Consider the following 16,324-nt stretch of genomic DNA (forward strand, 5'->3'; position numbering starts at 1 on the left):
AGACCTACCCTACATTATATTTAATGTAATTGTAAACTTTTAAGTAATACATAAATAAAACAACTGTATAATGTATACAAAATATTGTAAAACCTTATTTTATTGCACAAATAATAAAATATAATAAAAATATAACATCTTCTTAAAATATATTACATACACCCACCCAACATAGTATGTACCAAGTACCATTAGTATAAAAATATTTAAAATGCACTTTGTTCTATGTACTTTTTAAGTTCCTTTTACTACAACAGACAACAGTTTATTATATTAAAAATATTAAAATGTCACATACACTTTCAATATACATAATTATTTATAACATTATATTCATATCATTATATTCATTTTATAACATTATATACAATTCGTTTTAGCCCTGCAACATAATTTCTCATTTTTTTATTTCTTCTTTTGGCTGTATAACGTAATGGCGTAGGCTGTAATGTTGTATATGTGAATTGTAAATAAATAAATAAGTCTTATAGAAAAAAGAAATACGATTATCAATATTATCAATTAATTTCTTACATAATTATGTAATTGAGCTTTTTATATTAAATCTTAGAAGCTACCTGTGCGTTTTTCTTAATAATCTTATTGACTATAACATGCCCCTCGTCATAGTACGGGTTGAAATGTTCCCGCACTTTTTTCCACCACACCTGTATATTCTTGAAGTTCTCACTAGGATCATAGCCGCTCATCCCTGAAAAAGAAAAAAATAAATATTAGTTTCATACCAAAAAGTTTTATCACCTAAAAAAATGTGTTACTATCTAAATGTGTGTATGTGAATGTCAAATGGCGTATGTAAACGCACCCACACACTAAAGGCGCAGGAGAAAATAAAATGCAATTTTTTATATCATTACTGAAATTACAAAAGTCTAAATAATCAATTTATTTTTTCCGAGTAAAGGATGCATTCAAAACTTGACAGCTACTTTAGAAAAATTAATGTCATCATAGGGGCCTCCAAACAGGGGCTCGCTGTTATAACATCTTTGAGGCTTGAGAGACAGTGCGGGAAAAGTCAATAGATGATTTTCCTTGCTCAAAAAAAAAAGAAAAAACAGTAGCAAACAAATTATTATATGTGTCCCGTCAAGGCACACTACTCCACTGTTCAATAAGTATTTATTTTATTATGTCAGTTATGTAGAACATATGTTGTTATTTTTTTTTTTTTATGAAACATGCCGGTAATCGATCAGACGTATTACCTGATGGTAAGCAATCGCCGCCGCCCATGGACACTTGAAACACCAGAGGCTTTACAAGTGCGTTACCGGCTTTTTGGGAGTTAGGAATTTAAGGGTTATTGTTCGGGAATGGGGATGGGGAAGATTGGGAAGGGGGAATTGACTCACTCACACAACGAAACACAACGCAAGCGTTGTTTCACGTCGGTTAAAATACTTACTAGGTTGTTCCAATTCACAAGCTGCCAACAAATCCACCACAGTTGGAGAATTTCCATTAATGAAGTCTGTCCCCCTGCCCAGCCACTTCTCATTGAACTCCGTCAGAGCTGCCTCCATGCGACTCTCATACCCAGCTAGAGATACAGGATCAGCGGGTTTGCCAAACATAACTGGATTCAAGTACTGGAATTGAGATAGAGATTGTTTACACATGAGTGAATAATTAAGCTAATGTTTTGGAAGAAATAATGTTGTTTTTGCAAAACAATGTGCTTATAATAGATTATGTATTGTGTCTAATGCTTCTATAGCAATTATATATGTTTTTATTTGCCTGCTGCACTCCAGTGAAATGAAGATACTCTTTAATTAATGAGTAATAGCAAAAGTACAGAAGCATATAAGGTGGTATACCTTTCATATTCACCCGAGTCCAAGTACAATATTATTATAAGTTTACCACCTAATTAAATACATGTAGAGAGGCATAACGAGTAACGAAAAATTTTTTTTCAAGAATGTGTATCTAATATGAGATCGATCAGACGTCAGGAAGGGGATTAAATTCCAATTACTAATTTAAACCAGGTCAAGCTAACTCAAATTGTTTAAAAATGGTGATGGTATTGAGTAACTTACTTTAACCCTGAAGTACATAGCACAATGTAACCGAAGCCCTGCATGCTGCCACTCCAAGAACTCCTCAACCCTGGCCTGAGCCTTCGACTCTTTAGGGTACAAACTCTCTGGTATCACATTCTCTCTGGATAGGTACTTGAGGATGGCAACACTGAAAACAGAAATGATGGTAACACCATAACTTCACACCATTCATTCCCAAAGATTTTTTTAGATATTGTCATGGCCTTTATCCTTGAAGAGATAGGCAGAGGTGCACATTATGGCACATAATACTACTGTACAATGTACACCCATTTTTGTCAATTTATGATTAAATCCCATGTAATAGGTGAGCCTATTGTTATGTACCACACACATTTCCACACTCTGTGCTACTACCGAGAATTGAAGATTTTTCAAAAAACCAAAAAATGCCCTGCAGTACTTCGCCTGACCCGGGAATCGAACCCGAGACCTCTTGCCCGGCAGTCACACTTGCAACCACTCGGCCAATGAGGCAGTCAAAGAAGCCCAAAGAATTAGGCAGAGAGAACTATAAATAAACATACCTCTCTGTTAGAATAAATCCATTATGGTCTATCACTGGCACCTTCTGGAACCTGTTTATTGCAGAGTACTCCTCGGAGTAATGTTCAGCTGGAAATTAATAAAACATTATATTTATTTAAAAGTTTCACACTGTTTTTGTATGTGTCTATATTATTATATTATAATTAGTAGAGTAGATAATCCATCCGTCCAAACATATCTTTAAAGTTATGCTTTTAATCAAGTATAAGTAGGCCTAAGTTATTTTTATTGTTATCACTGAAACATTTGATAACTCACCTTGTCGTAAATTGACGAATTTCGGCTCAAAATCACATTTGATAGATTTTAATAGAATGTAAAGAGCCCTCGAGGGCTGGGACATAAGATCGCAGTATAATTTTAAAGGCATTTTATATTTATTCTAACAAGTTAACTTTTTGTGAACTTTGAACTGAGTTACTGACTGTGCTCGGATGTTTTACTAGCAGATTTTTTTATTATAAAATTATTTTGTTGTTGATAAAATAGTGATTTGATCATACCAATTATGAACTTTATGTCTATCAAGTTTACGTTTAAAATTGTTTAATTGTTTACGAGATTCAAGATAACTCCAAGTTAAATATTTTTTTAATGTCAATCTGTCAAATTCAAATGTCAATCTTATCGATACCGGTACCGTTCTCACTACTCTGTCAAAAGTCGAGTGTGTACAAAATCGACTAAATATTCGTTTGATTTTACGTTCTTTTGTTAAACATGTTTATTGGTATATTTTATTACAATACAAATTGCTTGACATAACGAAACGTATGGTTGCGTGCGTGTGACGTTGACGTATGAACGTGATCGTGTCATAGTCAAACTCAAACTCAAACTCAAAATATTTATTTGCACGTTAAGGTAGGTATTACAGGTCTTAGTTTAAATGTTAAGTACATCTTAACTGCCTTTTTCAGGCGTTGCAAATTTGAGGGCAAACTTATCCTAGATTACATTTCCTTAACCTAGGACTTAATACAAACTTAAAAGTAATGTTAATTTCTTATGTGTATATATTGTAATATATTATGTAGTGAGCATGTATATATAGTAGTATGTATATCTGATATGTAGTGAGTATATAGTACTCATGTAGAAGACGTAGCGTAGTGAGCTATGAAATTATTTCCTCATGCCCAGATAATTAAGCTTTGTTAAATTATGACTACTTAAAAAAGCAATACAAAATAGATACATTTAAAGATCTAAATAGGTACCTACTTAAGGTACCTATTTAGATCTTTATTAAATTAAACGATCCCAAAGACCTTCTACCGTAATTCCAATTTGTGGATCACTGTGACAAGGACATGATGCAGTACTCAGTAGCCAGTGTGTTGAGTCCTGTGCCAGTCATGCATGCATATACTTGTTTAGTCGATTTTCGAACATGTTTTTGTATCTGTGCTACTGATTAGTATTAGTATGTTTTGTCACATCCCTGTAAATCGAGTATTCGGGTATTTTCGGTGAGACGCTGATTTTGATCGAAAAATACATTTTATAAAATTTATTTCACGATTATAATACTACGACATGGCGTCGTTGGATCTTTTAACACCACATCTATCCAAAATTAGAATACCCACGTCGCAACAACTGATCTACAAAGATGAGTGTGTGTATTCTTTTGACAATCCGGTGAGTTGCAATTTTTGTTATAACCTTTAAATAACATTTATTTCTGAATAAACCCTCTCCTGATTTGCTTTTCTACATTATTGGTAACATATACTTCAATCCGGTCTCATATTTTATGATCCCAATGGGATCAAGTTTTTTCTTTCACAAATTGGATTTTGATGAATATTGGTGGCAGGCAAATAAAAAAAAAGAAATATATTCAGTCTGATTTCCAAGTACACCACTAAAAATACCGGTCACAAGTTCTGTTAATCCCTTATTCTTCTATGGTCATGCACATATTTCTTATTAAAAAAAATCTAAGTCATATAAGTACATAGATATTATTTTTTGGACTGTTGTTATGGGTTGTGGATCATTATTCTTCTAATACTATGACTAATATTGAAAAAGAATATCCTTAGAAAGCAAGAAAGTCAATAGTAATGGTATACTATATGATTTAGTTTTAAAAACTGTTATTTTTGTACTTATTAGAATCCTATAGCATTCCAATAGGAAGAAATAATAACTAAATGAGATTCTTACAAGTCTTTATTTATAAATTCAAATAACGAATGATACACATAAAAAAAACATTTCAAATTGGGCTTACAGTATTATCTTTAAAATATTTTGTATTCATAAAATTCTTTACGGCCTGATACACATTAGCAATTACATTGAAAATGGAAGTCCGCATACCATTCATGGTGTATGAACACAAAGTCAGAGACAAAAATGTATCCAACATTACAGGACTCCAAAATAACACATTGTATAACAACTCTCTAGTCACATACGTCTTCACATTCTGTCTTTTCAGCTCCATCAAATGTATTTTAGTCAATATCACTGTAGAAATAGTAATTGGTACAAAATAACACATAATTACAACAGCAAACATGAACAAAATCAAATTCTTATTCTCTAAATAACATATTTTCATACATTCCTCTTGTTTACTTGATTTTGGTGTCCTGTAAAACGGACTTGTCACATTGATGTCTGCATAACGAGTTTCATTTTGAAAATTAGCAATGACTTTGTACACATTATTGATTACAGAATTGAATTTTTCCTGTGTATTATTAGGATAGTTTTCATTTTCATACATCGTTATATAATTTGGTGTGTGTTTCCGCAATTGTAAGGTATCATTTATGTCAATAGTAAGAGAAGTCACAGAACAGTTGTTCTTATTGACACCTACTAGTGTCATGCAGGATTCACTCAAACTTCGCAAGTCACTCATAGGAATATTTGTCTCTTTAACATCCATTGAATACATAGAAATTGTTATTAAAAATGGTAATAACCACTGTATAGCTACTGTAATAAAGCTGAAATACTTCTTCCAGAATGCAAGTAGGCTTTCTATAGTAGATCTAGTCTGTACTCTAAAATTATCCTCTATTTCTCTCACAGCACTCTCATCTTCAGACCTCTTCACATCAGCAATCATTTTGTAGTGCATATAATTATCTATAACCAGACTTAAAAAACTGTTTACCAAAGACACAATCAGGGGTCCGTAACTCATAAGTATTGATGAGAAACTGCAGTTGATTTCTTCATTTTTCATCATGGCCGCTGTCCGTTCTTCCATGTCTATCATTTCCACATTTAGGGGGTTCAGGTTGTATACTGCTCGGCTGATGAATGCGACGCCAATGCATGTGAGGAGTATGTTTTCTGATAGGAGGACAGCAGGGAAGGAAACATTGTTTTCTTTTAATATTCTTCTAAGGTTGAACAAACTTAGTACAAAACCACACAGGATTAGGAAACTTCCTAAATACAAGTCAGTGGAGTTTAACATATTTGGATGGTTACTGTGCTAATGTTGTGACCACAATGAGCCATCAGCCCCCATATTTTTGCAGGGGAGAGATAGCTGTTATCAGGCGCATGTAAATTGTTATGAGGGCGCTTTTTTAATGTCGCGTTGTCTGCATAAAGGAAAGTTTTTTATTTCACGTTATGTGACATTGTAGTTTCTAATTGTAATATGTTAAAAAAAAACTGATGAACTTTCAATGTTACTAAAATGTTATCCAACTCAATTATATGTAGATGTTATTGTTTGCGGTTTTGTTTAAGGTCACTGGTCGCCACAAAGTTGATTGACACGATTTAAATACTTTACGTATTGTTGTAATCTGTTATTTATTGATTGTTTTGTTTCAGGAATCCGATACGGGCCTGTATGTCTCGCTAGTGAGCTACCTCGGCTTCGGTCGCAATTACGTCGAACAGTACTTCCAGAAGACAGGCAACAATGTCTTCCTGCATATCAAGAGGGAAAAGCAACCCGTGAGTTTTATTTAGTCTATATTCTTTAACAGGTTTTTTTGCCTTACTTTAGCCATCGTCATTTAGACTTTTTATCACTAAACGTACTTTGTCCAATAAGAATTGTGTAGCATTCAAGTTCATTCAACTCGTAAAAACCATTTTTTTATCTGACCCGGCAAAATTCGTACCGCCTCAAACATAATTTTCCTCACCTTTTAAACCTTCTCTAGCCTTCCACAAATAATTCAAGACCAACATTTTCCAGATCAGTCCAACTGTTCTCCAGTTTTAGTGAGACTGACGAATAGCAATTGATTTATAGATATATACATAATTATGTAGATTCTATTTATCTCCTTCAACTCTCAGGTCCCAGAGCCAGAGCAGACCGGCGATGGTCCCGAGAAGAAGATCACGCGGTTAGCTATCGGCGTGGAGGGCGGGTTCGATCCCGCATGTGGCAAACCGAAGTTCACATACACTGACCACTACAGCGTTGTGGTGCTGCCTGGGTTCCACACCTTCCCGTGGCCTAACCCTACCCTGCCTGAAATTGTAAGTAATTTAAGTAAATGTAAATGTCGATTTATTCGATAAATTGTTGGTTCTTCTTCTGTTCTTGTGGGGCCACTTTAATCCTGAAGGTTGGCTGGGCATTGTCAAACTGTTCACTGGAAGAAAATTGAAATTGATAACAGTGATAATTACAAATTTTTTGTGTTATGAAAGGACTCAATAATTTGATATTTCACAATTTTATTTAAGTCTAACCATTGTTAAGGTTGTTAAGGCGGCTTCAAATTAACCAACAAATCATGAAACACAAACGAACTCGCAATAGGCACCCAAATTTTTCAACTTCAAAACAAACTGGCACTATTCACCTACCTACTACCACTGGCACACTCAACCTATTCGAACAATTCTCGTGAAAACTATAAAGGAACCGACAGAAGTTGTCGAATTTGTACGATCAGTATACCTATAAGCTTTCGATACTGTGCAGGTGAACAAAGCCGTCCAAACAGTGATAGAAGCTGAGTCCCCGTTCAAGATCGCAGAGCTGGCCGCCCTGCAAGGCACCTGGGATGGAGAGAAACGCGAAGTCTCTGTGTGAGCTGACATTTTATTATCATATACTATATCTATCTATATAGGGTGGCTGGTAATTAGTGAAGGATATTTAAACAACAAAAAAACACGCGCGTACGTTTCCATAATACTTACTAGTCTTTCTAGCTGATCATCCGAAAGAAAGCGCGCGCGATGTTTTGTTATTGCGATAAAAATAAAACTAATGAGTATACAAAAAATGTTTTTTGGGACAGTTGTTTGTAATCATGAGTACAATCACGTGTTTAAATATCGTTCACTAATTACCAGTCACCCTATATAGTGACTTGAATCTAGAGTTATACTAGTTTTTCACGATATAAAAGTAAGTTTTGTCAGTTACATTACCTATCTAAACTACTTACTTGGTGTACAATAAAGTTTGTATCTATTTATCTATCTAACGGAAGGTTTTCAATAATATTGGGCTATATAGCAAGTTTATCGCGAAAATCAAAGTGGTTCCGACGGGGACAGGATTATGATAACACGCGATGATAACTGATAACCATGTGGTACCATCAAAATGTTAACTTCCTAACTTAGGAAGTTATATCTTACTTAATATTTTATATGCGAAAGTTTGTGTATGTTTGTTACTCAATTACGTTAAAATGAATGAAGGGGTCGGAATGAAATTTGGTAGAAGGGTAGTTTATGGTCTAGAATAAAACATAACCTACTTATTATCCTGGAATGCGAGCGAAGCCCCTGACAAAAGCTAATGTCTAATAAATATACATCTTCCAGACATGCGGTGAACTTGAAGCAGTTAGACAACGGCGTGAAGATCCCGCCGTCAGGCTGGAAGTGCGACAAGTGCGACCTGACCACCAACCTCTGGCTCAACCTGACGGACGGCTCCGTGCTCTGCGGCCGGCGGTTCTTCGACGGCTCCGGGGGAAATGATCATGCTGTAAGTCCTAGTCTATTAAAAAAAGACTTACTTCTAAAAGACCATAAGTTTATCCAAGGTAGAAAACTAACATACAAGGGCACCTTTTAATCATGATGAGCATAGGTAGTCAAACGAGTAGACGGATCATCTGATGGTACGCAATTTGCGCCGGCTACGGATACCCTCACCAAAGACGTTATACGAGTGCCTTTTGGGAGTTAGGAATTTGGGGTTAGGGGAGATTGTGCTTTCGGTAACCTCACTCACAAGGTACAATACGACGCAAACTTTGTGAGGTCGCGGTATCACTCTGATTGAACCGGCCCACTCGTACCAAAGAGTGGCTCTACATTACTTACATCCAACAATAACTTCTAAACTAGTGAAGCAGCTACAGCATTATAAATATTAATCTACCGTGTGTTTATCTGCAGGTGGAACACTATCGCCAGACTGGTTTCCCTCTGGCTGTGAAGCTGGGCACCATCACCGCTGACGGCAAGGGAGATGTGTTCTCCTACGCCGAGGATGACATGGTCGAGGATCCCTTCCTAGCCGACCATCTCAAACATTTTGGTATCAATGTGCAGCAGCTGCAAAAGGTACCTAACTTATTTAATATTATTTAACATACAACAAATACATTTTTTTATAAGTTGCTATTTTAAAAGAAATTATCACGAAATACTGACTGCACGGTTGGCGCGGTGGCTGGGCAACTGGCTGCAGTGCAACATGTAGCGGGTTCGATTCCCGCACGGAGCTATTCTTTGTGTGATCCACAAATTGTTGTTCCGGGTCTGGGTGTCATGTGCATGTGAAATTGTATGTTTGTAAACGCACCCACGACACAGGAGGAAATCCTAATGTGGGGCAATGTTATTTAAAAAAAAAATAAAGTAAAATTCGAGACTACAAAGAATTTAAAAAACAGAAAATCTAATATAATTTGTTTGGGACCTGTAAATTGGATTCTAACTATATTTTCCGACCATTCTAACAAAGAGAAAGTCAATGAAACCTAATATGTAATTTTATAATTTATTTATTTATTAAGGCTTACCAACTAAGATACGTACAGACAATCTTAAAAATATGGGAAACAACAGTTAGTGTATGCTCTTAAATTAAAGGTAGGCTCAACATTATTTAATCGTAAATTAAAACAAGTGTACTGAGAATGGTTTATCAATTTCCAGACGGACAAATCAATGATCGAGCTGGAGTTGGAGCTGAACCAGCGCAGCGGAGAGTGGAACACGCTGCAGGAGTCCGGCAGCGAACTCAGACCCCTGTGTGGGCCCGCACTCACTGGCCTCAACAACCTCGGGAACACTTGCTACATCAACAGTGTTGTACAGGTATATTAGTTACCTATTACTAGCAACCCGTCCCGCCTTTACACTGATATTAGTGTTTCTCTATGTAATATTCATGTTTTCTTAAATAAAATTAGTTACCTAATTGAACTCAGACTTGAATACGTATTTCTATCTTTTGATTATATCAAAACAACATAATTAGTCCAGTATAGTTACCTAAAACCCTCTCTGTACTTTTAAAAAACTAACAAGTTCACTAATAAGATCTATCTATCTAGGTATTGTTCCGAATGCCTGACTTCGTGCGTCGGTTCGTGGACGGAGCGCCCGAGATCTTCTCCACCTTCCCAGAGGATCCGGTCAATGACTTCAATGTTCAGACGTAAGTATTACTTTAGTTCTTGTAAATAATTTAATAAATTAGACTATTCTAATGCTCATATTTTTTCGTATTAGAAGATGTGTTTTCTCAGTAGTGGGCACTTATAGGTTTTGGTGTGATAATATTATTACAATGATTAAATACTAGCTACTTCCGCGCGGTTTCACTCGCTCTGCTCGGCTCCTATTGATCATAGCGTGATGTTTTATAGCCTATAGCCTTCCTCGATAAATGCACTATCCAACACAAAAAGAATTATTCAATTCGGACCAGTAGTTCCGGAGATTAGCACGTTCAAACAAACAAACAATCAAACAAACAAACTCTTCAGCTTTATAATATTAAGTATAGATTTAACAGTTTGATGTGATAATCTTATTGACCATTATTGAATATTTAACAGTGCCAAGTTAGGCGTAGGCCTAGTATCGGGTCGCTACTCGTTCCCGAGCACGGAGGGCGGGTTCCAGGCGGGCGTGTCCCCGCACATGTACCGCAACCTGGTCGGCAAGGACCATCCCGAGTTCATGAGCAAGAGGCAACAGGATGCGCACGAGTTCTACCTGCATCTACTGTCGCTCTTACAGGTAAATAGAAAACCAAATAAGTAACAATATATTGTCCAATTTAAGGATCGGTATTTTTATCTCTAGCCTTATGTCCGAATACTTAAACGCTACTCAAAACTATGTAGTTCTGTCCCTATCAATTCTTTATAAAATGACAGAGATAGCACGATATTTAAGTACAACTTAAAATTGAGTAGCAATTCAGTATTCGGGCGTTAGACTTGTTTAGCCTAGCTATGGTCATAATTTTATTAGTAAGATTCTGTTTTCTGTCTGGCGGTACGTTAAACATGTCCGTCTGCGCAGCGCCACAGCCGGCACAAGGCGAACCCGGCGGAGTGCCTGCGGTTCGCGGTGGAGGAGCGCGTGCGGTGCGCGGCGTCGGGCGGCGTGCGCTACACGCGGCGCGCCGAGCACCACCTGCCGCTGCCCGTGCCGCTGCGGGCCGCCACCAACGCGCCGCAGCTGCACGACTACGAGGCGCGCCGCGCACGGGCCGACGCCTCCGGACAGCGACTGTTAGTACTCACTACGTATAAACTATGAAATAAGTAACAAGATAACTAGTTCATACATTTTTCAATATCAGAATCTTAGAGCGCATCCTTAAGTGAGACGGTTTTAACCGCGTTACATTTTACGAACAAAACCGCAAATGCGGACGCTTGTTGTCGTTTTATTGTTTCACAAAATTACGCGGTTAAAAACCACCGCGTTTCGCCTTAGAGCGACCGAGGCCATACTGTATAATTATTTCCAATTAGTAATGTAAATAATTAATTTTTCAGGGACCCATCAGAGATAGTGCGGCCACACATCCCATTCCAAGCGTGTCTGGACAGCTTCATGAAGGAGGAGACCGTCGAACAATTCTTCAGCAGTGCTGTTAACAAGAAGGTTACTGCTCACAAGTTAGTATCATACCCTAGTATTTAAATAGTAACTATAAATGTCTTATCCTTTCTTTCCTATTCACTTCGCCGGATGTAGTGTAACACACGGTACTGGTTTGTATTTGTGTTTCTGAAAGGCTAAGTAACTCGAAAGTCAACAGATAAATCTCTTTCATCTCTATTTGCGTTCCTATAATCATGTTTGTACTCGATTTCATAAGGTAAAGGTAGGACGACTTCGATTTTATCATCACTACAACTAATTAGTAACGTCAAATACGCGAAAAATTACCAATCCAAATACCAACTGTTTGTATAAAGTATATTTTTAAATTGTTTCCAGAATCACCCGTCTCGCGACATTCCCAGACTTCCTGTTGATCCAGCTGAAGAAGTTCACCATCAAGGAGGACTGGACGCCCGCTAAACTAGACGTCGCCGTCGACATGCCTTGGGAGGTTCGCACTTCTCCATTCTCCATAATAATCTATACTTTAACGGCGCATTCCAATAAACTACGGATCGTTAAATTTGCTTACGAGCCGTAGAATTTTGACATAAGCTCCATACAAAATGTGTCAAAATTCTACGGCTCGTAAGCAAATTTAACGATCCGTAGTTTATTGAATGCGCCGTAAGACAAGCAACTAAGTAGCTTCTTGATTCAATACATTTATCACTGTTTCACCTTGTAATATGTTATGTATGTAGGTGGATCTAAGCTGCCTGCGCGGTCGCGGTCTGCAGCCTGACGAAGTCCTGTTGCCTGACGCCGCGCCCGAGACTCCCGCGCCCGTCTTCGATGAGGCACTGCTTGCTCAACTTGTAAGTACTTTACCAATAACACTAATCAATATTTGTTTTGTAGAACTGTAGAATATTAAAAATTTAGTCATATTCAATACGCTTATTACACAAGGCACTACTAAAAGTTCACACCTATTGCGATGTTAATTAATATCTTATCGTTTTGTCTGTAATTCCAGTTAGACATGGGCTTCCCGCTTGAGGCGTGCAAGAAGGCGTTGTACTACACGAACAACTGTGGCATGGAGGCAGCTTCCAACTGGCTCATGGAACACATGACCGACTGGGACTTCGCCAACAAGTTCGTGCCGCCCGGCGCTGCAGGTACTAAACATACTTCTATGTGTAGACATTTAAGCTTAAGCTGAGCATCAAAGGTGTAGTTATTTATTCGTAAAAGTATAATAATATTTGTTGTTGTATCGCAGGCGCAGCGGACAGTGGTGCGGCAGGTGTGGACGAGGCGAGCGTGGAGCAGATAATGGGCATGGGCTTCACTCGCGCCCAGGCAGCGCGCGCGCTCGGCGCCACGCAGGGAGACGTCGCGCGAGCACTCGACTGGATCTTCAGCCGGGTCGATGAACTCGACGCCGCAGAGCAGGACGCGCCCGCAAATCCTGATTCAGACCGCACCCTCGGCTGCAGGGACGGACCCGAGAGTAAGACATTTTTAATTAATAAATTATCAATTTACCTCAACTTCACCCCATTCGTATGTATCACACGATGTTATCGGATTTGGTCTACTCATTCAGAAGCGATATGCATATAGCATTGTGATAGTAATTTACTTATTGTTTTTATTGCAGAGTACAGATTGGTGGCGTTCATATCTCACATGGGCACCTCCTCCATGGTGGGCCACTACGTGTGCCACGTGCTGCACGAGGGACGATGGGTCATCTTCAATGATAACAAGGTACATACTACTTTTTATTGTTTATAGTTACAGAAATTCACCACATGATACAAGCTAATCTCTATTAATTTTTATAAAGCTTCAATATTTCAAATTAAAGTAACGAAAAGAATAATTAGCATTAAATTATTTTCTTATTTTCAGGTGGCACTATCAGAAAATCCGCCCAAAGATCTCGGCTACCTGTACCTATACGAGAGGCTGTGATCATCATCATGTTAGAACTGACTTGTTTGTACCAAAAATCGCTGGCACGGTTGTATGGGATACGAATATCTGTGTTAGACTGCGTTTGTATTATGTAAACATTAAGAGATTTTAATAAAAAACAACTTTTAGGCGATATTTATTTTATAGAAAAATAAAAACAAATTGTTAAGAAATTTAATTAGGTTAATAAAATTTTTATCTAATTATTTTGCATAGAAAATGCTTTTGTGTTGCAATTTAAAGTAAGATTTTTTATCTGTTTTGTAGTTTGACAGTTACGATGTGTAGTTAATGAATTAGAGATGCATAATCCTTGTAAGCAGGTAGGACAAGCAGTATTTCGAGTGTGAATATTACACAAGGAATCTCATGCCCTTTAAACTAATATATGTTTTAAACAATTATGTTAACTAAGCTGTATATTATTTTCCTGGTATATATTGTACAATATTTTTTGTAACTGTACTAGAAGTACAATTTTTCAGTAACTTAATGCCGTACCATTATTAATGAATGCATTTATTGAAGAAGCAGCTTACTGTTGAATTATTTAACTGTAAAATATCATTAAACATCACTATAAACAACGAAAACTGAAATTAAACTATTACTGAAAATGCTCTCTATTTATTTTTTTCTTTAACCCCTCACATACCTAGCCATAGAATAGCCATACATAGCGGTTCTATCAGAAATGTAGAGAACTCTGTCATGAAATATAAGGATTCCTCTGTAAAACAATTATACAATAGGAGTAGACAAGTAATTTATCAGTGTGTCCTAATTTCCAAATTCTAACAATTTTCGAGAATCTTATCCTAGACCATTGAAAAATCTTGCAATATCTCAAAATCCAGAGGTCTAGTCCTAGCCAAATAACGAACTGCGATCCCACCCCTATACACACACTCCCTACAAAAAATTAATTGTAACAGGTATCATCATAGCAGCCGTAAAACCTCCTCAGCTAATATAGGCCTACTCCAGTTTTTTTTTATTGTATGTTCACCTCATTGAGTATATGTATAGGGGATGTTCACCTGCTTGAGCGATAAACCTAAGGCGTCGCCGTATCGTCAAAATACTGTCTGAGTTTTACAAATGACAAAGGATAGCATGAGTCCATTCCTGCCCAAGCTCATTGTCATCGTCTCTTCAATTAGAAAAAATGTCTTTACAGGCAGAGGTTGTAAATTTCGTTGTTACTTAGCTAGGCCCTCCAGTTGTTGAAATATTTTCGATTTTAAGTCAAAGTATTTGTTCTAATAAGAAGAAACATTTTAATTTTATTTACATTCTGCTGGGTCGATCTAGGACGGGTTAGATGTTCCAGGTGAATAGATAAATAAAAAACAATATAACATCTACATATTTTAATTAGTATTTTACAATGATTTACAAATAAATGTATAATTAACGCTTGAATCTGTCCACTGGTTTGGGGATCTTTTTCATAAATATGGTTCTCTCATCAAAGTAGGTGTTGAACTTTTTATGCTCCCTTCGCTTCTTTGGATCCTTTTTGCAATTCCCGGGAGTCAAGTTAATCATAAGACCTGTAACAATAAATATTAAAATTACAATAAGAAATACAGTTAATTAGAGACTTATTCAATAGTTTTGAGTTAAAATTGCTACTGGCTATATAGATGTTATATTGTACCTTTATTTTAGAAGAATTTACAATATTTCAAAATTAAATTCTTACAGAAAACATGCAAAGAGGATGGTATAGTAGAAAATAAATTACTATTTAGTAAATTCTATATTGTAAGTTTCAATTAATAAAAATAAAATGTCTTAAGCTTATAAGAATCATATACAGTTTGATGAGTAAGTTTTACATACCGGCTTTCTGTGCCATAGTCACTAACTTGCCCATTTTCTTCTGTTGTCTTCGGCACAAGCCAGTGATTCTCCGAGGCAACATGCAGCCATCAGACCTCACAAACTGACTCAGAATCAGAACATCTGTGTGCTTAACGTCTAATCCTAAAGCACACATGTAGCAAGGAGGCTTTTCTGATGGGCTCACCGCTGGCTCATGATTTGGAAGGTTCTCTGCCCGAACTAAGAGCTCAGTACGAGGAGACGGTACATTAACAGCTTCTATGACTATTGAAGAACCTTCCGTACGTTCACGAACTGAAAAACAATAAGAATTAACCAAATTATATTATGTTGAGGTTATGTCACAATAAGCACATAAATTATCCAAAATCTGTATTAGTACTTACTCTCTTTCAAATTTAATGGATTTGTCGTTGCTATGGAACGTACTGATGTTGAGAAAATTGCATTTCTAGCAAAAGAAAATCCTGCTCGTACTAGCCCCGCCATGTTTATTTATTTTACTATCTGTCAAGTTGACGTTACATAAATGTCAAATTACGTTTTGTTTCTGCAGTTTGCGTCTGATTAGTGGTAGAAAATAGTGTTGATGGTATGGCAACATTTTGCGCCTATCTTAACTTCCGACTAAATAAGCGCGAAATTTAAAAATATAGAATAACACTGATGTTTTGATCCATTTTTCAACCATGGACTTTTTATTTTTAGTGTGGTAAAATGTGAAATACTAATTAAGTTATTTGTTGCGTTAAAATAATGGATAATTAATTCGTCATCTATATTAAAAAATATTC

At 36.7% G+C, this 16,324-nt stretch overlaps 3 protein-coding genes across 3 annotated transcripts; 1 reads left to right on the forward strand and 2 right to left on the reverse strand.

Annotated features, from left to right (window-relative positions):
- Window positions 1-68: 68 nt before the first annotated feature.
- LOC118269418 (glutathione S-transferase theta-1) lies at window positions 69-3,243 on the reverse strand. The gene is made up of 5 exons (XM_035584525.2): window positions 2,901-3,243; window positions 2,621-2,708; window positions 2,070-2,220; window positions 1,430-1,613; window positions 69-712 (listed from the first exon to the last, which is right to left on the reverse strand). Exons 1-5 carry the CDS (start codon window positions 3,010-3,012, stop codon window positions 561-563), a joined length of 687 nt encoding a protein of 228 aa, XP_035440418.1. The 5' UTR covers window positions 3,013-3,243; the 3' UTR covers window positions 69-560.
- An 825-nt stretch (window positions 3,244-4,068) lies between these two features.
- LOC118269247 (ubiquitin carboxyl-terminal hydrolase 5) lies at window positions 4,069-14,305 on the forward strand. The gene is made up of 17 exons (XM_035584258.2): window positions 4,069-4,286; window positions 6,459-6,584; window positions 6,936-7,121; window positions 7,573-7,679; window positions 8,430-8,595; window positions 9,012-9,179; window positions 9,777-9,938; window positions 10,178-10,281; window positions 10,685-10,868; window positions 11,157-11,368; window positions 11,639-11,761; window positions 12,087-12,201; window positions 12,455-12,568; window positions 12,730-12,874; window positions 12,979-13,209; window positions 13,360-13,469; window positions 13,614-14,305. The coding sequence occupies exons 1-17, from the start codon at window positions 4,182-4,184 to the stop codon at window positions 13,674-13,676; spliced, it is 2,421 nt and encodes an 806-aa protein (XP_035440151.2). The 5' UTR covers window positions 4,069-4,181; the 3' UTR covers window positions 13,677-14,305.
- Window positions 14,306-15,037: 732 nt separating this feature from the next.
- LOC118268824 (28S ribosomal protein S18a, mitochondrial) lies at window positions 15,038-16,075 on the reverse strand. The gene is made up of 3 exons (XM_035583510.2): window positions 15,917-16,075; window positions 15,528-15,824; window positions 15,038-15,235 (listed from the first exon to the last, which is right to left on the reverse strand). The coding sequence occupies exons 1-3, from the start codon at window positions 16,017-16,019 to the stop codon at window positions 15,093-15,095; spliced, it is 543 nt and encodes a 180-aa protein (XP_035439403.2). The 5' UTR covers window positions 16,020-16,075; the 3' UTR covers window positions 15,038-15,092.
- Window positions 16,076-16,324: the final 249 nt, after the last annotated feature.

This window comes from Spodoptera frugiperda, chromosome 2, assembly GCF_023101765.2.
Source record: "Spodoptera frugiperda isolate SF20-4 chromosome 2, AGI-APGP_CSIRO_Sfru_2.0, whole genome shotgun sequence".
Taxonomy (NCBI): domain Eukaryota; kingdom Metazoa; phylum Arthropoda; class Insecta; order Lepidoptera; family Noctuidae; genus Spodoptera; species Spodoptera frugiperda.